Source organism: Bos javanicus, chromosome 23 (genome assembly GCF_032452875.1).
Source record: "Bos javanicus breed banteng chromosome 23, ARS-OSU_banteng_1.0, whole genome shotgun sequence".
Classification (NCBI taxonomy): Eukaryota; Metazoa; Chordata; class Mammalia; order Artiodactyla; family Bovidae; genus Bos; species Bos javanicus.
In genome coordinates, this window is record NC_083890.1 from 30907186 (window position 1) to 30935147 (window position 27962).

General features: G+C 42.6%; 1 protein-coding gene across 1 annotated transcript; it reads right to left on the minus strand.

Annotated features, from left to right (window-relative positions):
- Positions 1 to 39: 39 nt before the first annotated feature.
- ZNF165 (zinc finger protein 165) lies at positions 40 to 27586 on the minus strand. The gene is made up of 8 exons (XM_061397749.1): positions 26845 to 27586; positions 20187 to 20669; positions 19524 to 19662; positions 16618 to 17529; positions 8344 to 8664; positions 7837 to 7898; positions 5954 to 6065; positions 40 to 4561 (listed from the first exon to the last, which is right to left on the minus strand). Exons 2-8 carry the CDS (start codon positions 20595 to 20597, stop codon positions 3537 to 3539), a joined length of 2982 nt encoding a protein of 993 aa, XP_061253733.1. The 5' UTR covers positions 20598 to 20669; positions 26845 to 27586; the 3' UTR covers positions 40 to 3536.
- Between the last annotated feature and the right edge of the window lie 376 nt (positions 27587 to 27962).

The following is a 27962-nucleotide window of genomic DNA, read 5'->3' on the forward strand; positions in this document are numbered from 1 at the left end:
ACAAACACAAAACTATTAAAGAATCATCTCCAGGAAGGCTCAGATATTCTGTAGCACTTTAATTTTTTAAAAGTTTACATGTATAGATGAATTCTAACTTTTCCATTTGGAATATAAAAGAAATAGAAAGAAAAGGAATCTATTTTCATCACCTATATGCAGTTACTGTTGACATTTTGTTGTCATTTACTTCCAATTTTTGCTATTTTAAATGTTTAAAATAGTTGTGTGACCTTATTCTATAAACATTTTAGTAGGCTGCTTAACTGTAATAAAACTTTTCATTTAAAAAATTATATGTAGACATTGTTTGATATAATAGTGCTTATAGAAGAGATGGAAAGTTTACATGAGATATATAATAAGGTGCCTGGTACAGTGTCTGGGACACTGGCGTTCAACAAATGGTAGCTACTATCGTTACAGTTTGTGAAGGGCTTTTCCTTTTCCAGATATTATTTAATTCATAATGGGTATTACTCTCAACATGCTTTTTCCTCCTTAATGGAATAGGCAAGCCTGGAGGCAGTAGGAGTGTTAAGTGGCAAGATCCTGGATATTGTCTGAAAATAGAGTCAAGATAATGATTTGTGGTTGGTTAGGTGAGGGGGAGGGGCTCGCCTGGTGGCTCAGAGCTAAAGAATCAGCCTGCCAATGCAGGAGATGCAGGTTTGACCCCTGAACTGGGATGATCCTCTGGAGAAATGGCAATCCACTCCAGAATTACTGCCTGGAAAAACCCCAGAGACGAGAGCAGCCTGGCAGGTTACAGTCCATGGGGTCCCAAAGAGTTGGATACGACTTAGTGACTGAACAACAATGCATCCCAGAGAGGCCAAGTATTTATTATTGGTCTTCAAGAGAATCCTTCTGCTTTGTTGGTTTTGCTAAGAAAGTACAGTCCAGGCTGAGCAGAGTTCAACAAGTTGGGGCTTAGAGTGTGGTAAAGAAAAGAGAAGTGTCTCATGTCTCATATCTCAGAGACCCACACAGGGCCAGGATCCTGAGTGATTCGTAAAGACATTAGTGAATACAGGTTCAGTTCTTTCATATGAGGGATTTGGCCTACATGGCATGGAAATAAAGGATTGATTATTACTCTAAAGTCACTGGGAGATCCATGATCAAAGCAAGTACACCAGCCTCTGCAAATCCTCAATCTCCCCTTCATGTTTCTTTACAGATTGCTTTTTCACTTATGTTTTCATTGCTTCCATTTCCTGTTTGAAATTTTTGTAAAGTCTCTGACCTTTCCTCTTTTCCTGTAACTTCTCTTTGCTGCTTTCCTTCTCTCAGTTTATCCCTGTCTTTTCCTTTAACTGCTTTTTCTTTTCACCCCTCCCCACTTGCCCATTCAGACCTTAACCCACAGCTTTCCCACAGCTGCTTCTATTACTGAATGCTTCACATTTCGACAGTTCTCTTCCCCAAATGATCTCTACTTTTGGACCTGCATTTTTTCAGTTTTTCACTTAAATGTCGATTCTCTTCATATGTGTTTTTGTTTTTCATCTCACCTGATTAACTGGTCTCTAAGAATTTGGTTTGTTGTTTTTGTTGTTCAGTCGCTCAGTTGTGCCTGACTCTGCGACCCCATGGGCTGCAGCACACAAGGCCTCTCTGTCTTTTACCATCTCCTGGAGCTTGCTCAAACTCATGTCCATTGAGTCGGTGAAGACATCCAATCATCTCATCCTGTCATCCCCTTCTCCTCCTGCCTTCAATCTTTCCCAGCATCAGGGTCTTTTCTGAGTCAGCTCTTTGCATCAGGTGGCCAAAATATTGGAGTTTCAGTATCAGTCCTTCCAATGAATATTCAGGGGTGATTTCCTTTAGGATTGACTGGTTTGATCTCCTTGCAGTCCAAGGGACTCTTACAAGAGTCTTCTCCAACACCACAGTTCAAAAGCATCATCAATTCTTCGGCACTCAGCCTTCCTTATGGTCCAACTCTTACATCCATACATGACTACTGGAAAAACCATAACTTTGACTAGACGGACCTTTGTCAGCAAAGTAATGTCTCTGCTTTTTTATATGCTGTCTAGGTTTGTGATAGCTTTTCTTTAGAAGCGATTATTATTGACTTTCAATAGATTACCTATGCCGCTGCTGCTAAGTTGCTTCAGTTGTGTCCAACTCTGTGCGACTCCATAGACGGCAGCCCACCAGGCCCCGCCGTCCCTGGGATTCTCCAGGCAAGAACGCTGGAGTGGGTTGCCATTTCCTCCTCCAATGCATGAAAGTGAAAAGTGAAAGTGAAGTCGCTCAGTCGTGTTTGACTCTGCAGACCCCATGGACTGCAGCCTACCAGGCTCCTCTGTCCATGGCAGGAGAAGCATTTTCATTTCCTCTGTCCATTTTCTAGGCAAGAGTACTGGAGTGGGTTGCCATTGCCTTCTCTGAGATTACCTATAAATTCTATCTAAAGAAAAATTTAAAGTGGCTTTCCTCTACCTTCAGGTGCTCAAAAGTTACATTTTAAAATTTATTATTTAATCTAAATCTTCAAACTGTTAGCAGAAAATCTTCAGAGAAATCTTATTTGGGAGGCCAATATATAAAACTAATTAAAGTGAAGCTGTTTTGTTGGTAAGGGACCTAGAGCCCTGAAGCCTCCTTGAGAAACCCTTAAGGCAGTGGTAGGGGTCACACAGGCAAAATGAACGAAGGGAGGTATGTAAGACAGTAGGAAGCTGTGCGGCAGTGGGGACCATGTCTCGCTAGACAATAGTCAGCTTTAGTCAATTGTTCTCACATGGGAATCTGGTGCCTGTGTTGCCACATCATGCATTTTTCTGAGAGAATCTGGAAAGTCAGATTTTATGTAAAATCTCTTTAAGTAGTGGCAATAATTTTATATTACCAAGAGATAATCATACTTTGTGAGAAAAATCCATGCACAGGCTAAATAGAACTCATTGGCCTGTTTGCTCTCTCTGGTTTAAGATGTGAAAGGTCACTGGGAAATTGCAAGATAAATCTTGCTCCACCACCCCTAACCTATCCTACCCATGCAAGTCATAGTTCATTCTAATATCACAAAATGGCTTTTGTAGTACACAATATTTTTAGTGTATATAATTCATAGGCTAATACATTTTATCAAGCTAACCAAAAACTCATTTTTTTTTAAAGTGTAGATCAGATATTAATTCTAAATTCATACTTTAGCCAAAAAAAAGGGGAAGAATGGAAAGGGAAGGAGAAAAGAAACAGTAGTAATCTCTAAAATCTCGTTATATGTCTAACAGAACATTTAGATTGCTAGAGCCACTTGCTTCAGAGAAGAAAAGTTTCAGAATAATGAAATGAACCCTTCCAATGTCCTAGTTCATCACATGATGTGCTTAGTGGCAGAACATCAGTGTCTTGTTTGGTAAACCGTCAGGTGCTTGTCTATTGCAGCTTCTATAAGTATTTCCGAGTGACTGCTGAAATTGAATAGTGATCACAGAGTTCCCTACATCTAGCTGTGCTTTTTTGATGTCCCATAGGAATGAGCGTAGATGGAAAATTCTACATAACTCTGGACATTACCAGGGCTTCTCTTCAGTGTGGATTTGCTGATGTACAATGAGGTGTGAGCTCTGCCGGAAAGCTTTTCCACACACATGGCATTCATATGGCTTCTCTCCAGTGTGGATTCTTCGGTGTCCCAGAAGATGCGAGCTATAGCCGAAAGCTTTCCCACACACATCACACTCATAGGGCCTCTCTCCACTGTGCATTCTCTGGTGTCCAACAAGAGCTGAACTATGACTGAAAGCCTTTCCACACTCATCACATTCATATGGTTTCTCCCCACTGTGGCTTCTCTGGTGATGGAACAGGCCTGAGCTCTGGCTGAAGCTTTTCCCACACTCATTACACTGGTATGGCTTCTCTCCAGTATGAACTCTCTGATGTTGTATCAGATGTGAGCTCAGACAGAAAGCTTTCCCACAGTCGTTGCACTGGTATGGCTTCTCTCCTGTGTGGGTCCTCTGGTGTCGAATAAGGCCCGAGTTGTAATGAAAAGCTTTCCCACAGTCATTACACTGGTATGGTTTCTCTTCTGTGTGGGTCCTCTGGTGTCGAATAAGGCCTGCGCTGTAATGAAAAGCTTTCCCACACTCATTACATTGGAAAGGTTTTTCTCCAGAGTGGATCCTTTGATGCTGAACAAGATGTGCCCTGTAATAAAAGCCTTTCTCACACTCATTACACTGATGTGGTTTTAACTGGCTATGTATTCTCTGATGGTCAGTAAGCTGTGAGCTCTGAATGAAAGTTTTGCCACATACATTACACGAATAGGATCTCTCTCCAGGGTGGATTCTTTTATGTCTAATGAGGCTTGACTTTAGAGTGAATCTTTTCCCACATTCATCACACTTGTATTTCCTCTCATTTGAAGTGTTTCTCTGATATCTTTCCATCCATCCTTTATGTTCTTGGGTTTCTCCACATTCAAAAGCCTCTCCATTGATTTGGTCTGATAACTTTTCTTGGGATTCCGTATCTACAGTAAGTTCCTGCTTTATATCCAGTTCTTCTTTCTTTATTCTTATCATATCACCTGAAGTAAAAAACACGGTATTCAAATGTCACTGAAATATATAGGAAATAAAATGAAACATTTATTAGACATACACAGCTTCAATATACTAACAAAATGATTTCACAACATTTGAAGAGGAAATTGGGAGATGGCAAAGGAAGATTAGCAGCCACTGGACGGGGAGGGAGTGATTCAAGAAAAGAGTGGAGAAAAATCAGGGAGGATGAAGAGGGATCCAATGAATAATCACTGTAAACAGTAGAAGAAGATCTCAGATAAGAGTGGGTTCATCAGGGAGGCCACAAGTTGGGTAGAGAGGGATGAAAGAGCAGAAACTGTGGCAGTAACAAAACAAGACAGGAAGCCAGCAGTGGCAGGTATCAAGATGAAACCATGAAACAACTTTGTGCACAGTGTGCTGAGGAATAATGGGAAGACCTTTAGGAATATTAAAACATGAGAGATCAGCCAAAGAGAAGTATCACACATCCAAACATGCAGAACAAGGAGATTAGACTTTAGACACACAGGGTAAAAGAGACAGAAATTGCTTTAGCTCCCAGAGACATTATTACTCTTCTTACAAAGAACACTGGAATCTGTCAAACCTGAAACTACACTCTATGGGTTATTTGAGACTGAGATTCTCAAGAAAACAGCACTAACACAGAGAAGGTTCTTTAGCAGACCCTAGCCTCCCATCTGACCTTATCTAAGGAAAGCATGATCCCATAATTCCTTTGCCTGTCTTTACTACAGAAGTTCCTCTGAGTAGAGTCCCAACAACCCCTACTCTTTCAGGGTGAGAGATGTGGCCACTTCCTCAATGATCAATAGTTTCTGAAAAATAGGTGAGAGATTATCCCATTCAAGCCATGTTCTCCTTGCAGTAATCACATTTTTAGGGCCCAGAGTAAAGGGCAGAATTTATAACCATGTAGAAATGATGCAGGGAAAAGTGGTTTGCTTTGTGTGACAAAGGTGCTAAATGGAGGAAAGGACAGCTTGGAGACAGTCACACTGGCCATCTTTCAAACCCACCAATTTCCTTCCCACTTGATTTTGCACATGCTCTTCTGGCCTATAATGCTTTCTACCTCTACTATTCACTTGGTTGATTCCTATTCTACTTTTAGGATTAGTTACTGTGTTATTTTCTTAAAGAGACCTCTGACTTCTCTCCCCATATACAATCTATCACAGCATAGTTATTTGTGTGGTTATTTGTTTAATGCCTCTGTCATCAGATTGTTGTAAGCTCCACGAAAACAGATCATGTCCACTTTGTTTATTACACCCAGTGCTTTGTACAGTGCCTGGAATATAACAGGTACTTAATATACATCTGCTGAATAATGAACAATTCTATGGTCTTCAGGGGAGCTATATGACCTACGTGTCAACACTAACCACAATCCTGTTGGTGTTGAGGGTCCTGAAGCTGGATTTCCATGGTGTGAGGCTGGAGATATGCTGCTTTCTTAGCTGGATCCAGAGGTACCGATGTCTCAGAAAGCACTTCCTGTGTTCAGGTGTGGGTTGAAACCTGAGGATAAGCAAGCTCATTTAGGCAACTGAAGGGCCCAAAGAGTAAATGATCCCCAGAGATCCCAAAAGGGACCAGCCTGGATGCCCACTTCCCAACTCTGTCCCCACTGAGCACAGGGCCCTTTCCTATCTGCTGGCCTGATTAATCTAACTTCCTCTCCAGATTTTCCAGCATAGCAACTGTCTCCTCCCCACTCTCTGGACTGCTTCTGTATCCAGTCCTGCAGTTCCTCAGGCAGTATGGTTGAGCTGTGCCAGCACCACCAAGTCCAACGTCTGCTCCTTGGTGGGTATCTCAGGCCTTAACCGCTCATAGCAGAATACCCAGAGCTGGCACAAGACCTCAAAGGGCCAAGGAGTCTCTTGGTAGCAGAACTATGGGAAGCGGTGGTGGAATAACTCCTGGTTGTTTTGGCTGCTCTCTTTTGGGCCAGATCTCTTATTCCCAGCATGCCCTTTTTTATTAGTTACTTCAAAGAGCCCTTACTGACTCTTCAGGAACCTCTAGTAGGAAAACAGTGGCCATTCTTGCTCCAATGGGCCAAGAGGAGGATTGTTGCTACAAGTGTTATCCTTTAGGGCACACTCCTGGGGTTACAGAAACCACAATTAAAATTAAAAAATAGGAAGGCTGATTCAACATTTGAGCTCACACACTAAGTTTAATCTTTCTGTTCTAGAAGAAAAAGGAAGCTCAACCCCAAATTAAAGAGAATTCAATAAAGAAAATGTAAAAAATAAAAGTTTAAGGCAATTCATACCTTTTTCTAAATAGGAGAAGGAATGTTTGTCAAGAGACAGCATTTTTGACAATACTGGGAATATTGTTGGATGCCTTATATCCTCCAAATAACAGCAAAACAATTAGTTGATATGACCAAGCTAAGTTTATTCTTATGAGAGATGGAGAGCACTTTGATAGTCTTGCTAGTACCTCCTAGGGGAGAAGGCAATGCAGAATATTTATGAGGTTTGGGGGGCTTACAGCAGATCTTTCAAGGCAGGATAAGGATTGGGCAAGGATAGTAATACAGTAGTATAGGTGAAGATTTTCAGTTGAAGGTTTTGAAAAGTCTAAATCCTATATATTGAAAGTTGAAGTGTTTGATGTTCACATAAATGGACTGAGGGGCAAGTTGTTAAAACACATAATTATCAGCAACTCTTTTCGGGCAAGTAAAGTTATGTTGATAAAGAAACAGAATAGTGAAGTCACACTTAGGGAAGACAGTTGAATACTAAAATTATGTTAGTGTAGGTAGCAGGCTGTGTGGGTGTAGACGCTTTCAGTTTTTCATGTAATAGACTTAAGCAGGGCCTATGGGTTTAGGGAAATGTGGACTAACACTTGATTAGCATGGTGGGCAGTGATTAAGAGCATAGGCTTTGGATTCCAAAAGACCTCGGCTTGAATCCTGTCATGTTTTCTAATATGTGGTAGCTTAACATCTCCAAATTTTTCCCTTCTGTAAAAATACCTTAGAAGCTTTTAAACAGTGTTTTATTTTGAAATGTTAAACTTAACTAAAAATTTTTCAAAAAAGGTACACAACGGTCCCTATAACCCTCACTCAGCTTCCCCTAATATTAACATCTTATATAACCACAGCACAATTCCAAAACCAGAAAAATGTTACAATGCGATTAACTAAACAGCAGACCTTATTATATAGCGTCTTTTTGAGAATAAATTAAATTCAGTGCCTGGCACTTGGTAAGACCTCAGTTTAGAGTGCTGGAGTTACCACTGTGACTTGGTCACCCAGCCGCTGGCTCCAGGCATGACGCCTCGAGCTGAGGTACACTTCTAGGGTTCAGGACACATAACAGAGGACCACGCAAGGAGGCCCTCTAGTGCCTTCTCTGCACCTAGCATCTTTTACTCACTGGGCAGCTTTGGTAAACACCTCCACTTTCCCAGCCATAGGAGAAAGACTGTTTCAGGAATAACTCAAGATAAAGGATATGGAGCCCGCTTACAAGTGTTGTCTTCTACTAGTTTAAATCTTCGAGCGAATAAGACAATATAGTAAGTTAACCAGCCAGACTACAAACCCCTTTCCAGTTTACCGCACCGGCACATCACGGTGGCCCAGCCTCGGAAAGTGTTGACTGTCTGTGTATCCTTTAAGCCACAAGGACCTGGCTGATCATAAAAGGCTTCCGGGAGTAGGCGGCCGAGTTGGACAAACGGATGGCCCCCATAGAACTCGTGTTAACATCAGTGAGCCAGAAGTCCGAGTCTTACAAACTTTCTGGAGCGCCGGCCGGCAGCGGGGCGGGCTCCTGTGGAGTCTCCGCCGGCACTTCCAGCGCCGGCAGAGCAAGGCAGTGACTCCCCCGACCCGCGCCCGACCGACCTGGGGGTCCCGCCGCGACGTCCGGCTGTCTTCCCGCCAGTCTTATCCCGGCCCAAGGGAGGCGGCCGCACTTACCGATCCTGCACCTCGGAGCCTCAGACCTGCCGCCAGCGGAAGTGCGTCCGCGAACCCTGCCCGGCCGTGCGCCCCCGCTTCCGGCGGCTTCAGAGGAAAGGTCCGAGCCGTTTAGTGTGGCCGAGACCCGCGCGAGGTCTGCACATGGGGACACCCATGTCTGTGGCGTTTTGATTCATAACTCTCCTCCTCTTAAAAAGAGGATCTTAACGCCAGCTCCGCGGCTTTGAGTTCCTAGGCCCTGTCCTGTTCGGGGCGGCGGGCGGGGACATTCCCTTGCGTGCTTCCCCTCCGACCACCACTTCTCGGTTCCTATTCACTGACCCGAGTACTCGCGTCCTCCCTGCCAGCCTACCTCTCTCGACAGCATCCGCCACTCCGTCCCGACCTCCATCAACTTGAATATATTTACCAGGCAGACACATCGCTCAACCAGAATGTGTCCGCAGCATTGCCATCAGCACAATCGCTCAGTCTTGACCCGCAAGGAGAGGAAAGGAAAGAAGGATTAAGGCTGATTGATGAATACGGTGTTGTTCGTTCAATTTACAACCCGGAAACAAGCAAAGAGCAAAGTGATCTGCCCAAGTTTGCACAGCCAGGGACAGGATGCGCACCACGCATGCGTGACCCAGACCTGTCTTGGGATCCCTACAACGTGGCCACAGTGAGGGCTGCAAAGCCAGAGACCACTGCTGCTCAAATTAAAATGACAGTTTTCAGGCTTAATGTGTGACATTTAAAAATGAAGCTGTTACAGGGCTCTTTCAGCTGTATGCAATGTAATGTTGCTTAGGAGCTGTTCAGTACTATAATAGGCACCAGGAGTACAGCGAAAGTATATGAAGGAGATGGTTCTTGGCCTAAGAAGCTTACAGTCCAACTGGGGACACGGACTAGCTAGTGCTTAGAAACCTCTGATATAGAGTTGGGCAAGTTGTATTGGAATCCTATGTTCTCCGGATTATTAGCTGAACTTTAATAAACCCATTTCTTCTCAAATTAGAGATACTAGTAATTCGCAGGAGTACTGTTGTCAGGTTGGTTTCTTTCTCTGGACGGACTAAAGAGTTCAAAGCAACAGGCAAGTTACAGCTCAGTTCAGCTCAAGCAGATAGATGTTTTATTAGACACAAACTCTCAAAACACAGGAGCAGGTCGCCTCCACATACTCCTTATGTATTAGCTGTTCAGTCATGTCTGACTCTTTGCAACCCCATGGACTGTACCTGCCAGGCTCCTCTGTCTATGGAATTCTCCAGGCAAGAATAATGGAGTGAGTTGCCACTCCCTTCTCCAGGAGATCTCCCAGACCCAAGGATCTAACTCAGGAATCTGCACGGCAGGTAGATTCTCTACCATCTGTGCCATTAGGGAAGTGCATATTCCTTGGCTTCCCCTCTTTTGTATTTCCTGTCTCTTCTTTTGGTTATGCCCTGTGCAAAATAGGACTTGTACCTGCCACCAATCAATGAAAAGGAATGCAAATAGGCATATGCTCAAGGTCAATTGACATTTGCAAGTTATATAACAGTACATCTGTTTTATCTGTCTTCCCATAATTCACTCTGTTATAATCAGATGTATATATGTGCAGAATATTTATGAACCCTTAATGGGCTGTATATTGTCACCCTGCTTATTTAACTTATATGCAGAGTACATCATGAGAAATGCTGGGCTGGAAGAAGCACAAGCTGGAATCAAGATTGCTGGGAGAAATATCAATAACCTCAGATACGCAGATGACACCACCCTTATGGCAGAAAGTGAAGAGGAACTCAAAAGCCTCTTGATGAAAGTGAAAGTGGAGAGTGAAAAAATTGGCTTAAAGCTCAACATTCAGAAAATGAAGATCATGGCATCTGGTCCCATCACTTCATGGCAAATCGATGGGGAAACAGTGTCAGACTTTATTTTTGGGGGCTCCAAAATCACTGCAGATGGTGTTTGCACCCATGAAATTAAAAGACGCTTACTCCTTGGAAGGAAAGTTATGACCAATCTAGACGGCATATTAAAAAGCAGAGACATTACTTTGCCAACAAAAGTCCGTCTAGTCAAGGTTATGGTTTTCCCAGTCGTGATGTATGGATGTGAGAGTTGGACTGTGAAGAAAGCTGAGCACTGAAGAATTGATGCTTTTGAACTGTGGTGTTGGAGAAGACTCTTGAGAGTCCCTTGTACTGCAAGGAGATCCAACCAGTCCATCCTAAAGATCATTCCTGGGTGTTCATTGGAAGAACTGATGTTGAAGCTGAAACTCCAGTACTTTGGCTACCTCAGGCAAAGAGTTGACTCATTGGAAAAGACCCTGATGCTGGAAAGGAATGAGGGCGGGAGGAGAAGGGGATGACAGAAGATGAGATGGCTGGATGGCATCACCAACTCGATGGGCATGAGTTTTGGTGAACTCCGGGAGTTGGTGATGGACAGGGAGCCCTGGCGTGCTGCAATTCATGGGGCCCCAAAGAGTCGGACAGGACTGAGCCACTGAACTGAACTGAACTGAATGGGCCCCTAACTGCATAAAGTTTCTCAAGGAAGTCTTTATGGTTAGTTTGTATCCACTGTATACCTAGGGCACTGTGCAGGAATTGGAAAAATCTCTGTGGTTATTTTGTAGCATATCTGGAGCTCTCCTGGGTGTGTCTGGGAAGGGGTTTAGAGGTCTCTACAGGATACTTAACTGAACTGAACAGGATACTAGTTTGTATCCTCTTCAGCAAGGGCAACCCTCCTGTCACGAATTAGGAAATATTACACTGCAATGTTACAATGCAACATGTAGTAACATGCTGTTTTCATAAGAATTACAATAAAAACCATTTAGTAATTTGCTTTCTTACCTTTAGGCAAGAATCCTTATTATTTTATTCTAGGCAGTGAGTGAGTGAACTCCTTGAAACTACTGGAAAAAAGTCAGACTCTTCATTTTTGTTATTCCTGCACCCTTGTCTTAAACAGAGTGGCAATTCATTTGTTGCACAATAAAGTTTAATTGTTGTGAGTGGCACAGAGAATGAGTGCTTCAAAACTTCTTTGGTAGACAACACAAAAGGTTTCTTTAAGAAAATTAGGACCCCAGGGAGAGAACAGAATCTTCTGGAAAAATCCAACAGCTGATGGGATGTAACTTGTACAGAATGCTTCCACTCTGCAGGCTTTTTCAGTTGGTAAATGGAGTAGGAAATAAGTGTTGAGGGGAAATTTTTTCTTTCTACATTTCTAAGTTCTTTGGTTGGTCTTATACTTGACATAAAACATTCTCAGGAGAAAAATCAAATTTTGTATGTATAGGAGCCCTGAAAATAAGAGGGGCTTATATGCCATCCTGACTTAATGAATGGAATAGGGGTCTGGGCTTCAAAGGGCAGGAGGGTAATTTACAGGATAAGAAAAGCAGATGTTTGGTAACTCGGTGTTTGCTGTGCCATATATATATAGGTCTTTCTGATTTAAAAACTCATCTCTGGTAATAACTCTTTTTTTTTTTTTTTAGCATAAGCTCCCTATCTAAATTCTTTCAAGTAGTTAAGGGAGAGGTAAAAGTATTTCCTGAGTCTTCCAGGTTGATAGATTTCAACTCAAAATAATTCACATTCCAAAGTGGCACAGGAGAAGGCAATGGCAACCCACTCCAGTACTCTTGCCTAGAGAATCCCATGGACAGAGGAGCCTGGTAGGCTACAGTCCATGGGGTCACTAAGAGTCGGACATGACTGAGCGACTTCACTTTCACTTTTCACTTTCATGCATTGGAGAAGGAAATGGAAACCCACTCCAGTGTTCTTGCCTGGAGAATCCCAGGTACAGGGGAGCCTGGTGGGCTGCCGTCTATGGGGTCGCACAGAGTCGGACAAGACTGAAGCGACTTAGCAGCAGCAGCAAAGTGGCACATTTCAGAGTAGTCTTGTTCTCTCGTTCATACTCACTTTGAGTCTTGCTGAATTCCCACAAATTATGGGTCCACTGGAATTCTGTGCTCATGGGGGATTACAAATGCTACATGTGAATGGGGGCAAATCCTCTGCTCAGGCACATGCTCTGTTGTCCTACAAGTTAAAAGATAAAGTTAAGAATTTCAAGACTGTGACAACAGGGCATTAAACCAAGCTCATGACTTTCTGAAAGCAGGATATTTCTGAGCTCTAAGGCACTGTGTGACTGCATAAGTCAGCTTTGAAGCTAGTACCACACATCTAGCAGACACAGTGGGGAACCTTACAAGGGAGAAAATTGTGGAGCAGGCTTCAAAGAGATGGGTGACAAATGTGGGAAAAATTTCACCTGGAATTCACAGGTTCTGGTTACAGCCTGGAAACAAGATATGGTAGGATTGTGACAGACTTAATGAATGAACTAGAGTTAATACCGTTGAAAGGCATCTTAGAGAACAATTCCCAGGGCACAGAATAGAGAAAGAGTGAACACAGTCTTATTCCATCCTCAAGAGGAAGTAAAAACACAGTGACTATCATATCCAGTCAGGGTGAGTAGAGACTTGCATTCTGCAACCTGCTTCCATGGTAGTATGGATGCTTCTCTCTCTGGCTAGGACTTTCATTCCCTCATGTTCCCCTATTTAATCACACTTGCGGTCCTGTTTCATCAAGTTCTTTCTTTAAATCCTCCAATATGATCACTGGCTCCTTGTCATCCTTTGGCTGATGTTCTGACATCCAGGCCTGGTGCTCCTGGGGCAGGCTGATTAGGAACTGCTCCAGCAGTAGCAGCTCCAGGATCTGTTCCCTGGTGTGGCATCATTCATTGATGGCAAAGTTTCCAGAGTTGGTTCAGAGCCTCACAGTGTTAAGGTGCCTCCAGGTAACAGAAATGCCTAAGTTCTGACTAGCAGCTACCTCCTGGTTGTTACATTTCCTCCCATGTTGCCTATATTCATGGCCCCGAGTGTTGCCCTCTTCTTTCACTGTCGGAGACTTTTCTGTTCCCTTTGATATTTAATAGAGAAGACTGCAGCCAATGCAGCTTCTCTTATTGCACAGGCTCTAGGGCATATAGGCTTCAGTAGCTGTAGCATGTAGGATTGGTAGTTGTGGGGCACAGGCTTAGTTGTTCCGTGGCATGTGGGACCTTCCCAGACCAGGGATTGAACTGGTGTCTCTTGCATTGCAAGGTGGATTCTTAACCACAGGACCATCAGGGAAGCCCTGGTGCCATTTCTAAGGTGAAATACATCATTATTAATTTAGAGAAATGCCTACTGAAATCTTTAGCTGAGGTGAAAGACTAGTCATCTTGAAAACCACCGAATGAACCACTAAAATGTTAATTCAGTGAACCATTAAAATGTAAATTCAAAAGGAAAACTGACAATTCTGGTGAACTGTCACATGTGACAGAAAGCATAAACTAGGTAAGACAGACACTACAACTTGTAATATGGAAACAATGTGAAGCTTGGCCACAAGTGATGAGATTAAAAATACCAAATCAAGCATGTTGATGTTCTCCACTACAAATAAATCTACAGATAAGATTTCTGATCATGATCAGTAAGTGATCAAATTATGTCCAGATGTTTGCTAGCAACATAAACAGGTCTGCATGCTTGTGTGTGAATACACACTCCCCACTGACAAGGTGCCTCTGCCAACATCACTGGAAGACAGAACTTCCTATAGCCGTTGCTGGAGGGAGAGGAGGACAGAAGCAAAGGAGGAGGGTCTTCTTTCCTTCCTCTCCCAGGAGCCTCTGCACGTGTGCATGTGTGTATGTGTGTGTGTGTGTGTGTGTGTGTGTGTGTGTGTATGTGTGTGTGATTTGGGGTGGTGGGTGGGAAAGCGGCTGTGTATTCAAAGTTTCGGCCCCTACCTACAGCTGCTGGCCTCATCTCAAAGCATCTTATAGCAGCCCTGAGGGAAGTTAAACCTTGGGAAACAGGCTCTTACCCCTTTCCAGGCCTGGGCCTGGCAAGCCCGCCAGAAGCCTGCTAACCCTGGGCACAGTGGCTACTGCCTGGCCTCTGTAGGAAGAAGCTCTTGGTGGTTGTTTCCTGGGGCCTCCAGGGCAAAGTCAGCCCAGGCTACCAGGTCCCCACTGCCACCATGATTTTGAAATGTATCACCAATTAGTCTTCTAAAAGGATGATATAGAAACCCCTTCCCCCCAGCTTTGAAGTTGTGTTGCTATGCGGCAAGACTTGTGGGATCATAGTTCCCTGACCAGTGACTGAATGAGGCTGCCCCAAGTGACAGCTCCCAGCCCTAACCACTGGACAGCCAGGTAATCCCCCAGTACTGTATTTTCTGATTTTATATCCATAGTCATATTGTCATTGACATAGTCAAGGTTAAGAACTAGGGCTCTGGAATAATATATATGTTTATATCCTGCTTCCACTGTTTACTATGTATTCCTGTGTCTGCTACTTTACAGCTCAGTTTTCTCAACTATAAAATGGGAAATAAAATAGAAAATATAACCACATGTACAGTCATGTGATAGGATGCATCAGCATAGTGCCTGTAAAAAGAAATTATGAGTTCAACATTACCTTAAAACAAAATACTGGGTTATCTAGATCCTATAGTTCAAGGTCATTGAAACACAATTGCTATTCTTATAAAGCCTCTTTATGGAAAATTTTGTTCTTTAGATTATCATATTTCTAACGTAAAGGTTCTGTTTCTAGTTAGTTTTCATATAAAAACATGAAATTTAATATTTAGACCTCAAATGTTTTTATTTCTCACATTAGTGAAAAGGTACCTCATCAAACAGGTAAAATAAGTAAAGCAGGATTCACCTTTATATCCTGAAATCATTGATAGAGCTCCAACTTGTTGCAGATTCCTCTCCACTCTTTTCTCAGATACCAACCCTTTCTATACTCTCCTCCCGGGCTTTTCTGGAGAGAGCAGCTAGCTGCAATGAAATAGTTTCAGGACTTAGTTTTGTAGTACTAACTTCCTCAGCCCTCTTCCACAGTTGTTAGTAGCCAGAAAACCCTATTTCTGCCAAGAGAGCTCCCCAGAACTACACTATCCTCCCACTCCAGGAAGGTGCCCCAAACCTCCACAGCATGGCAGTAAAGTCCTGGTTATGCTACTGTGTATGTCCTCCAAATTCGAAGGTTTAGTTCAATTTGAGCACCTTTCCTTACCTCTAACCCCAGCTCTTGCCTAATTTGTTTCTACTCCCTCCCTGTCTTCCTTCAATCTCAGGATTATGGCCTCTGTCCTCCAAATTCAAAGGTTTAGTTCAATTTGAGCACCTTTCCTTACCTCTAACCCCAGCTCTTGCCTAATTTGTTTCTACTTCCTCCCTGTGTTCCTTCAATCTCAGGATTATGGCCTCTTGCTTTAAGTGCTCTTCTGGTTGTGTGCTTCCTGGTATGACCACTGGACATAGAGTCTGGCTTACATATTGGAATGCCACCATTGCATACCTCCTCGTTTTTGACATGACTAATTTAGTTTTGTTGTATCTTCATTTTTTAAAGGAATACTTTAAAAGCACTGTTCTGCAGTACCTTGCTCAAACTATTCCACTTTGAGGCTTGGCCTACCTCTTCTCATGGAGAATCATTAACTAGAGTTAATAATAATGATCAGGCTCTTTTTACCTGAATCTTCTTTCCCCCACACTGTAATTCTGGTTATTTCCCAAGAGTCCTCTTTTTCTATTTTCATTGCCATAGACAAACTAATTTATTTGTTATTGTTTTGTCTCTAAGTTGTATTTGACCCTTTTGCGACCCCATGTACACTAGCCCACCACACTCTGCTATCCATGGGATTTCCCAGGTAAGAATACTGGAATGGGTTGCCATTTCCTTCTCCAGGGGATCTTCCTGACCCAGAGATTGAACCTGTGTCTCCTGCACTGGCAGAAAGATTCTTTATTACTGAGCCACCAGGGAAGCCTGACTTATTTATTAGCCTCCCCCAAATTTTGCTCTTCTGGTTTGACTTTAGCAAGCAGACACATGGCAGTAAAGATTATATGCAGAACAGCAAGCTGAAAATGAGAGAGAAAATAAAGAGATACTGGTCTTTCAGTCATTCATCTCAACTGATATTTATTATTTACTCAATATTTTTCCTGTTCTATTTCCTTATGAATTTAAGTTCTTTACATGAATAGGTTTTCCCTCGTGAATTCTCTGATGTTGACTAAGGTGTGAGCTCTGACTGAAGGCTCTTCCACACTCACTGCATTCATAGGGTTTCTCTCCAGTGTGGGTTCTCAAGTGTCGAATAAGGTGTGAGCTCACTCTGAAGGTTTTCCCACATTCACTACATTCATAGGGTTTCTCCCTGGTATGAATTCTCTGATGCAGGATAAGATGTGAGTTCAGGCTGAATGCTCTCCCACATTCTTTGCATTCAAAGGGTCTCTCCCCAGTGTGAATCCTCTGGTGTCTAATAAGATCTGAGCTCCCCCCAAAGCCTTTTCCACACTCATTACATTCATAGGGTCTCTCTCCAGTGTGGATTCTCTGATGCCTAATGAGCTTTGAGCTGTGTCTGAAAGCTTTTCCACACTCATTACACTGATGGGTCTTCTCGCCAGTGAAAACTGCTGCATGTTTAATAAGGTTTGGGTTCTTGAGAGACTTCCCATATGGGTGAATTTTTTCTCCAGCATAAATTCTCTGATGCTTAATAAAATCTGAATTCCATTTGAAACTTTGGTCATAGGTACTGTGTTTACAAGATTTTTGGTGTGTAAATTCATTTGAGTTCAGATTTAAGTTTCTCTCACAGCCATCATGGCTTATTATTTCACCTCTAAGTGTATTTTTGTGGGTGAGGATTTTACTGAAAGCAGCATCCTGAGCAGATGATGATTTCTGAGACTCCCCTGAGTCTTTTTCCTGCTGCCTCTTTATCTTGCTTGCAGACTTACAGATGTCTTGAGGCTCAGCAGATCCTTCTGACACAAATTCTGAAATTCTTCCTGATACAATTTTCTGCGATTCCATTTTCTCATAAATGTCCAGCTTTGGCATGGATTCACTGTTTTCACTCTTGTTATCTAAAAAAATGATGAAAAAATAAAGAGGAAAATACCTGTTTGCTGAACTAAAAGAAGGTAAAACTTGGAGATACACCCAAGATAGTGACAATAATCATAGGAGCCAAATAATCATAGTTACATAGTAGCCATTATTTGGCTACTCTAAAAATGTGACCTTTCAAATGAGAGGAGTGATGGATGAGGATAGAAGAGAAAGAATAATTGGTAAAAGCATATGTATGCAGTAGTTGGCAGAGAGAGGAAACAGACATGTGAGATGAGCAGACAACAGTAGAGAAGACCAGGAAGAGGATCATCACCAGCAAGAATGGAGGTGGGGGGAACAAAGTAAGGAGAACTATGAAATGTGACTGAGAAGGATCTTGGGGAACTTTAGGTCTATATTTCTACTGTTAGAGGGTGAAAGGGAGGCACCATATTAAAGAAGGTATATGAGGACATAGATGCATAGAGAAAAATAAAATTATAAAGACTCTGAGGTATGCATATGTGGTGGGGAAAACCTCCATCCATCTATTATCCAATCCATCTTTCCATTTCTTCTTCATCTTTCATGGATAGTCAAATTCTTTCATTTCTGCTAAATGTCCCCTATATACCTCCCTTTCTTTACATTTCTGTTACTCCAGAACCTCACCACTTCCGATTCAGATAACTGTAACAGCCTCCTTTTGTTTCACTCAGAGCTATTCTTCCTTGTTAATTGCTAAGTTGCTTCAGTCGTGTCCAACTTTGTACGACCCCATAGATGGCAGCCCACTAGGCTCCCCCGTCCCTGGGATTCTCCAGGCAAGAACACTGGAGTGGGTTGCCATTTCCTTCTCCAATGCAGGAAAGTGAAAAGTGAAAGTGAAGTTGCTCAGTCGTGTCTGACTCTAGCGACCCCATGGACTGCAGCCTACCAGGCTCCTCCGTCCATGGGATTTTCCAGGCAAAAGTACTGGAGTGGGGTGCCATTGCCTTCTCTGGCTATTCTTCCTAGTCATCCTAAATACCCTCACCAGACTAATCGTCACTAAACCTTGTCATTCTTACACCCTACTTAGAAATCCTAATCTCCTCTACAACACATCTGAGCTCTTCAGACTCATTTATGATCTAGTTCTCACAAATCCTACCTTCTAGCTCATCAATCTATACTGTACTCATGACTCTATATTAAACCATATTAAACTGGAATTAAAGCTGCCCCTCTTTTTATAGGGTTTCCTTTGTCTAGAATAAGCTAGGATAGGAGAAGGGGTTAGGCAGTACTGGTCTTAGGATGGGAAAATTTACAGTTTTAGATGAGATGGATGGAAATGTTTCCAGAACAAACTCGAAAGCAGAAATTGGGTAATCTTAAAAATTACTGTAATTTATTCTTAGGTTTATTTTTGGGACCATATGCACCTAAAGTGATACTGAGTCCTTGAACCTTTTAAACAATGAGTTTTAGAACAGCAAAGAGGAGTCTATGGAGGTAGTCAGCTCAAGTATGGCCAACTTTCTATAAAAGCATGAGGGCTTCATGAAACCAAAAGTAAAATAAAAAGGCAATAATATGGATCTTGTTTTATGTATCTGTGAATTATATTCTATTTATGAGTGTATTATCACATATTTGTCTTTTTTCCTATCATTATATCTGCTTTCCTATTAACATGTTTATTTCTATGCATGTGTTTCTTTCACTTTTGCTTCTTTTTTCATTCCCTGACATTTTCTCAACCCATTCATTTTCTTTCCGTTAATTAGCTCATAACATGAAAACATCTCATGTTTTAGAAATATTCTAAAAGAACAAATGAAAAAGGAGACATTCTGGATAAAAAACAAAGTTCTTTCTCTCTTATTTTGGATGGCCAATGACACAAAAGGAAAAGAGTTCTCTATTTCTTATTAAGTAATAAAGGAAAGGACCATCTACAGTTACTAAAAATAGTCTGAGAAGGGAGGTTTACTGTCCTAGCACTTCAGGGACATGCACCACATAGAGTATTGCTCCTTACCACAGTCCAGTAGGAGCTGGGGTTCTGAAGAACCATGAAGGGCCGTGGTGTCCACTGGCTGGAACGGGACACTAAGTGCTGGCCCAGGAGATGCCACTTTTCTCCTGAATGGTTCTTGTCCATGTCCACAGACTGGAATCTGAGAAAAACAAAGTACATTTGGGCTTATGAGAGAATCCCAGTTGGAATTAAACATCTTCCCAAACCAAAGAGAATCTTGCAGAGTTATACAAAACTGGGGAAGGAAGAATTAAGTCTGCCTCAATTGTAAAAGGTAGCATAGTATCTAGCAGAGAGGGAAGGAGCCATAAATAAACACTAAACTAAATAAGAGTTCCTACAAAGCTCACTTTGGGAGCCTGGTGCCTCAGATGGTAAAGGGTCTGCCTGCAATGCAGGAGACCCGGGTTCAATCTCTGGGTTGGAAGATCCCCTGGAGAAGGAAATGGCAACCCACTCCAGTACCCTTGCCTGGAAAACCCCATGGACAGAAGAGCCTGATAGGCTACAGTTCATGGGGTCGCAAAGAGTCGGACACAACTGAGGGACTTCACTTTCACTTCTTTTTCATAAAGCTCACTAGATATTCAGTCTCAGGTCCTTTTCTCCCTATGTGGGACTCCATCCATCCTGGAGGTCTTAGATCCCCCAACCCCTTTGTACCTGGAGTACAGCTTCATCAGTGCCTCTCTCTAAATCTTCCAGTAGGGTCACTGCTTCCTCTCCACTCTCTGGATAACGTTCACGCACCCAAGCCTGCAGATCCCCTGGCAGGATAGCCAGGAACTGTTCCAGAATTAGCAGCTCCAGGATCTGCTCCTTGGTCTGGGTTTCTGGCTTCAGCCACTGACAGCAGAGCTGCCGGAGCTGGCTCAGTGCGTCTCGGGGCCCGGGAGAATCCTGGTAGCAGAACTGCCGGAACAGCCGCCGGCAGAGCTCCTGCCTGAGGGGATCATTCCTCTGTAAGCAAGCACCCTGCCTCCAGACAAAATCTTCCTCTTCCATCTTCACTATCAGAAGTCCTTCATCCTCCTGAAGGTTCTGAGCTGTAGCTTTCTTTGATTCAGTTGCCATCTTGAAATAAACTGTATTATCAGAATCCCGCTTCTGCTCTGTGAAGAGCCTTTTTTAGTTTTAAGAACTCTCCTGAGGGATTAAAAAGATTACTATTACTGTTCAGGAAGACAAAAGATCACATCATAGAAACAGTCATTCTCCATTATACAAAAATTGGCTGGGCATTTAAAAGCACTGAAATACCTGTTTTGTGGACTTACAACTGTTACATAATTTCCACCTAAAACCAGCTTAAAATTTAATTTTAAAAATAAGATAATTTAAATTACAGACATTAAATATAAGACAGTATAAATATAAGGCAACTTTGTCACATGCAATTAAATTATATATTACTCATAAAGAAAATAACCATCAAAAAAGAGAAAAATGACAGAAGTGCTCAGTAAGTTGGGGATGGAAAACAGCACAGTAGGTTTCAATGGTCAGCAAAAGCTTAATTAAAAAACTAACTTCTGATGAATGGATAGAATTTGACTAGGATGTTGGGAGAGAGAAACAGGAAATTACAAGCAAGGAACACCTTGAACAACTGGTTAATGGTAGGAACACAAGTGGGAAGGCAAAATGTCAGTAGGTTTGCATAAATAAATTATAGAGACAAAGGTTCTGTTGAAGGAAGATTCAAATGTCAAGCTCATGAATTCAGTTTATCTTTTATGCACTGGGGAGCCAGTGAAAGCTTCTGAGCAGAATGGCCTGATAAACGCTGTTTGTGGAGATAAATATATTGTTCATCTTTAGGATGGACCATAATAGGACAGAAATATAAAGAGGCAACTGCCCTCAAAGTGTGGGGAAAACACAGGCTTAGAATGTTATAATTATTCAGAACACTGAACTAGGATTACTAAGACATTTCTTAAATAATAAAAATCAGGCAACTTTCCTTAAAGGCCGAGGTTAACAATTTCAGTGTAATGAGCTTCTTCTCTCAAGTTCTTAGATAAATCTGTTTCCTTTTGTCTCAACAATTCTCTCTGCCTTCTGAGTTTAATGGCTCAGTCCATGTCCTAGATATTGAGGCCTATTAGATTACCAATAAAGCATAATAAACTGCACCAAGACCTGCTTATCAATCTTTTGTGAATCTTATCGTTAGATATCAGTTCCTCAAGTCCTAACAGCACTTGGGAATGGTCTGTTTTGCATCTGAACTGAAAAACTGAATAAAGTAATTCAGAAGTGAAGCCCTAGTGAAAGGCAAATATCCATCTTTCAGGTCCTTCTACTAAACATTTCACCAAGCTGACTACTGATTGTTGCACAAACATATACTTTATTAAGACCTTATAACGGCAAAGCATTGGGCTAGAAGTTATATGGCAGTGATTTCTAAGAAAGTCTGAATTCAGAACTGGGCTCATTGCCTGTCATGTGAGAACTTTGTTAGAAACAGATTCCTTGGCCTTCTGCCTATGGTGATGCTGATCTGGTTAATACGGGATATGCCAGGATTTTCTGTATTCTGATGTACAGATATAAGGAATTTTAAAAATAGTGTTTGAGTTTCCAAGGAGTTTGCAAAAGAGTTGGAAAGAAATGACACAAAACACATATGGATATGCAACATTTAAATAACAAAACCTGCTTCACATGACACACACTGAAAATGTTTGATAAATGTTGAAAGCTGATGTACTGAACAGATTGTATGGTAGAGACACTGAATAGCTTAATAGTTCCGAGGTAGAGGGAGAATGTGTGTGTATGTGTGCAAATATTTCCTACAGGTAGTGGGGCTTAACCTGTAACAATAAAGGATAAGAAAAATCCAGAAAGGCAAAAAGGAAGGGAGAGTAAAGAGCTGAGAAAGTGTGAATGAACAGCAGATTGATAGTGAGACCAGCTTACAGGGTGTAACTGGAGTGACTAAGAATTCTAAAACCTCTGAGAAAGAATTCATTAACTTGACTTTGAGTTCTAGGTTCCTAACACATAACATCTGTGGATAAAACACATATCATCTTGTATTATTTTCAATGTTTTTTTATGGATTGGAGCCCCATGAAGTGAAGGACCATGCATTATTAATATTTATTCTTAAGTTCTCACTTTTGTTGATTTATTGGATAAAAGGGGAAATTAAGAAGTTTGAGTTTCCTATTGCTTTGTATATTGCATATTTTAGATGCTAATGAGACGTCCACTTACAAAAACATTTCCAAAAGATATTAAGAGATTTAATGGAAAGAAGTTAGGAATGGAAATACAAGTTTAGATAAGATCCATGGAAAGGGAAGTTAAACATAAAAATTGAGGTTATTCTCCGAGAGTATGAAATGAGGCTCACAGGCTCAGACTGAATCTTGGAAAACAAGAGTCTGAGTGGGTGTAAATGAGGTAAAAATTTAGCAATGACAGAGGAGGAAAGTGGGAGTGGGGTTTGGAGCTATGATGTATGTTTCAATTCTTATTAATTTATTGGGACATTCTTTTGCTATAGAGAGCTAATTTAACTTCTTGTTATGTTTTCTAGACGTGTTAACTGTTTACCAGCTAGTGCTGGATCATCAAAAAAGGAAAAGAGTTCTAGAAAAACATCTATTTCTGCTTTACTGACTATGCCAAAGCCTTTAACTGTGTGGATCACAATAAACTGTGGAAAATTCTGAAAGAGATGGGAATACCAGACCACCTGACCTGCCTCTTGAGAAACTTATATGCAGGTAGGGAAGCAACAGTTAGAACTGGACATGGAACAACAGACTGGTTCCAAATAGGAAAAGAAGTACGTCAAGGCTGTATATGGTCACCCTGCTTATTTAACTTCTATGCAGAGTACATCATGAGAAATGCTCAGCTGGAAGAAGTACAAGCTGGTATCAAGATTGCTGGGAGAAATATCAATAACCTCAGATATGCAGATGACACCACCCTTATGGCAGAAAGTGAAGAAGAACTAAAAAGCCTCTTGATGAAAGTGAAAGAGGAGAGTGAAAAAGTTGGCTTAAAGCTCAACATTCAGAAAATGAAGATCATGGCATCTGGTCCCATCACTTCATGGCAAATCGATGGGGAAACAGTGGAAACAGTGTCAGACTTTATTTTTTTGGGCTCCAAAATCACTGCAGATGATGACTGCAGCCATGAAATTAAAAGACGCTTATTCCTTGGAAGGAAAGTTATGACCAACCTAGATAGCATATTCAAAAGCGGAGATATTACTTTGCCAATAATGGTCTGTCTAGTCAAGGCTATGGTTTTTCCAGTGGTCATGTATGGATGTGAGAGTTGGACTGTGAAGAAAGCTGAGGGCCGAAGAATTGATGCTTTTGAACTGTGGTGTTGGAGAAGACTCTTGATAGTCCCTTGGACTGCAAGGAGGTCCAACCAGTCCATCCTAAAGGAGATCAGTCCTGGGTGTTCACTGGAAGGACTGATGCTAAAGCTGAAACTCCAATACTTTGGCCACCTCATGCGAAAAGTTGACTCATTGGAAAAGACCCTGATGCTGGGAGGGATTAGGGGCAGGAGGAGAAGGGGATGACAGAAGATGAGATGGCTGGCTGGCATCACCGACTCGATGGACATGAGTTTGAGTGAACTCTGGGAGTTGGTGATGGACAGGGAGGCCTGGTGTGCTGTGATTCATGGGGTCGCAAAGAGTCGGACACGACGGAGCAACTGAACTGAACTGGCCTAATACTTTATGGGCATTATCTCATTCTACAACATATGTTACCCCTTCAGATAGCTGAAAGTTTTGTCTTCAGATGTTTAATCACTTCTTATCCACTTAAAACAGCCCACAACTCTAGATAAAAATAATCTAATTTGCAAGGATTTTATATATTCTCCCTAAAGCTGGGTTTCAAATGTCTTAATAACCTCAAACTAGTAAACATTTTTTGAGCATCTAGTGCTTTACAATCACTGTGTAGGAGGAGCGTTACAAAGACTAGCTAAGCAAGTTCAGTTCAGTTCAGTTGCTCAGTCGTGTCCGACTCTTTGCAACCCCATGAATCACAGCACGCCAGGCCTCCCTGTCCATCACCAACTCCCGGAGTTCACCAAAACTCATGTCCACCGAGCCGGTGATGCCAGCCAGCTATCTCATCCTCTGTCATCCCCTTTTCCTCATGCCCCCAATCCCTCCCAGCATCAGTCTTTTCCAATGAGTCAACTCTTCACATGAGGTGGCCAAAGTATTGGAGTTTCAGCCTTAGCATCAGTCCTTCCAAAGAACACTCAGGACTGATTTCCTTTAGAATGGACTGGGTAAATCTCCTTGCAGTCCAAGGGACTCTCAAGAGTCTTCTCCAATACCACAGCTCAAAAGCATCAATTCTTAGGTGCTCAGCTTTCTTCACAGTCCAACTCTAACATCCATACATGACTACTGGAAAAACCATAGCCTTGACTAGATGGTCTATGTATGTTATATGTTGTATGTATGTTTGTATGTTGGCAAAGTAATCTGCTTTTGAATATGCTATCTAGGTTGGTCATAACTTTCCTTCCAAGGAGTAAGCGTCTTTTAATTTCATGGCTGCAATCACCATCTGCAGTGATTTTGGAGCCCCCCAAAATAAAGTCTGATACTGTTTCCACTGTTTCCCCATCTATTTCCCATGAAGTGATGGGACCAGATGCCATGATCTTTGTTTTCTGAATGTTGAGCTTTAAGCCAACTTTTTCACTCTCCTCTTTCACTTTTTTTTTTTCCCCTCTTTGACTTTCATCAAGAGGCTTTTTAATTTTTCTTCACTTTCTGCCATAAGGGTGGTGTCATCTGCATATCTGAGGTTATTGGTATTTCTCCCGGCAATCTGGATGCCAGCTTGTACTTCTTCCAGTCCAGCGTTTCTCATGATGTACTCTGCATAGAAGTTAAATAAGCAGGGTGACCATATATAGCCTTAACGTACTCCTTTTCCTATTTGGAACCAGTCTGTTGTTCCATGTCCAGTTCTAACTGTTGCTTCCTGACCTGCATATAGGTTTCTCAAGAGGCAGGTCAGGTGGTCTGGTATTCCCATCTCTTTCAGAATTTTCCACAGTTTATTGTGATCCATACAGTTAAAGGCGTTGGCATAGTCAATAAAGCAGAAATAGATGGGAACTACCCCACGCCCGAGGTCAGGGGCGGCAGCCTAGAGGAGCTAAGTAAATATATAAACAAATATTACAACAGAGTAAGGAGTAATTTAGGCTTCCCTGGTGGCTCAGACGGTAAAGTGTCTGCCTGCCCTGCCGGACACCCGGGTTCGTTCTGGGTTGGGAAGATCCCCTGGAGAAGGAAATGGCAACCCACTTCAGTACTCTTGCCTGGAAAATTCCGTGAACTGAGGAGCCTTGTACGCTACAGTCCATGGGGTCGCTAAGAGTCGGACACGACTGACTGACTTCACTTCAAGGAGTAATTAGTTACATTGGAGGTTTGGTAAAGAGAGTAAGGAGTAATTAGTTACGTTGGAGAACTGGTAAAGTGGAGGTTTCCTGCTGGATGAATAGTAGGTTCTTGTTGGATGGGTAGCTTCCGGGTGTGTACGATGAGTTATAAGTATGAGGTGTGGGGGGCTATACCTCCAGTAGAGGTCACAGAGTGGAACAGGGGATTCACAGTGCGTAATGACGAAGGCTCTCACAGCCCCTTATGTTTCTCACACTGAGGCACTTTCCGGTCTTCCAACTAACTTTCCTGTTTTGCTGTCTGGTCTCTCATTCGAAAACGCGATACTCGTTTCAATATTAGTTTCTAGGCATCCCCAGCACACAGGAAATGCACAGGAAATACTAAATATTTACTGTGTGAATAAATTTCTTGAGGATGCCGGAGCTGTCCCACTTTTCGTACAAAAAGGCGGGTTACTTCTCCCAGAAGGAGAGCAGGAGTCTGGGGCGGACCCTGGGACAGTTTCTTCTGGCAGAACGCAGTCGACCCGAGACAGATGCCACCCTTCCCCGCCTCGCCCAACTGGGTCAGGCCACTTCTTTTCCCAGTGACCCCAAAATCTCAGCCAGCCGGAAGGCCCGCAGTCCCCCAGACCACGCCTTCGCAGCGCTCACGATGACGTCACGCGCGGCGGGGTAACTATGGAAACCCCTATCCATTCCAGATATAGGCCGGCGCAAACGCTTTCCCAACGCCAAACCTAGTTCCACATTTCCTCGGGATTCCTCTAAGGTCCCAGGCCCAGAGTGTCACAGGGCTGTTGCAATCCCGAAGGGAACATGATAGGGACTGGGTGTTTAAAGGAGACAAAGGACCGGACACCTGGGTCCCCAGACCCGGACTCACCTCTTCCACAGGGCTGGTTCCGATCGGACACTTCCGGTGGAAGGACGGCGCTGCACGACTTCTCAAGGCTTCCTTTCACAGAGACTTTTGAGGCTGCGCAGAAGGAGACGGGCTGACTTTGGACTGCACTTCCCAGAAGCCTTCGGGTATCCTCAGGGTCTGGGACTCCATTTCCCAGGCGTCTTCGCCAGTCTTGGAGCTCTCGGAGCTTGGAGGGGATGTTTTTTCTCCTTTCTGTAGCAGTAAGCTTGCCTTTACATCTCATGTGAGCCTCATCCTTAACTTTTTAATGGGCCCATTTCAGTCTCAGTTCAGTTCAGTCGCTCAGTCGTGTCCGACTCTTTGCGACCCCATGAACCGCAGCACGCCAGGCCTCCCTGTCCATAACTAAGGAGTCTACCCAAACCCATGTCCATTGAGTCTGTGATGCCCCATCCAACCATCTCATCCTCTGTCGTCCCCTTCTCCTCCTGCCCTCAATCTTTCCCAGCATCAGGGTCTTTTCATATGAGTCAGCTCTTCGCATTAGGTGGCCAAAGTATTGGAGTTTCAGCTTTAGCATCAGTCCTTCCAATGAATACCCAGGACTGATCTCCTTTAGGACATTTCAGTCTAGACCCCGAAATGAAAGCTCACGCAGCAGGGAAACGGTTCAAACGGTTCAAACTTTGGATTTACAGGAAACCTTTTTTCCGAATCCTTGTTTTATCCCCCCGGGTGCAACGCAGATACATCAAGTCTATAAGAACTAGAATATGACAGTAACTTAACTTTTACAACAACTCTTTCTCTTGTTTCCTTCTGTATCTCCTGTGATCTGAGTTAATCACTATTACAAATTTTGTGTCTAGTCTCAGTGAACTCCGGGAGTTGGTGATGGACAAGGAGGCCTGGCGTGCTGCGATTCATGGGGTCGCAGAGAGTCAGACACGACTGAGCGACTGATCTGATCTGATTTATTGAAAAGATAGTTCTGTTTGGTGCATACTCATGAACGAAAAGTATATGCTTTTAATTTTAGTTGGTTTTGATCTAAAAGGCATTGTCTCAAAGATACTCTGATATTTGTTTCTTTTCATTCAATATGTTATTAAGATATAACCATATTGTTGAGTTAA

Coding starts and splice junctions, on each gene's coding strand:
- ZNF165 (XM_061397749.1), bottom strand. CDS start 20,597: ATGGCAACTGAATCAAAGAAAGCTACAGCTCAGAACCTTCAGGAGGAT. Junction 19,663..20,186: donor CTGATGAAGCTGTACTCCAG/GTACAAAGGGGT, acceptor TGTTTTTCTCAG/ATTCCAGTCTGTGGACATGG. Junction 8,665..16,617: donor ACCTATTCATGTAAAGAACT/TAAATTCATAAG, acceptor CCCCATGTGCAG/ACCTCGCGCGGGTCTCGGCC.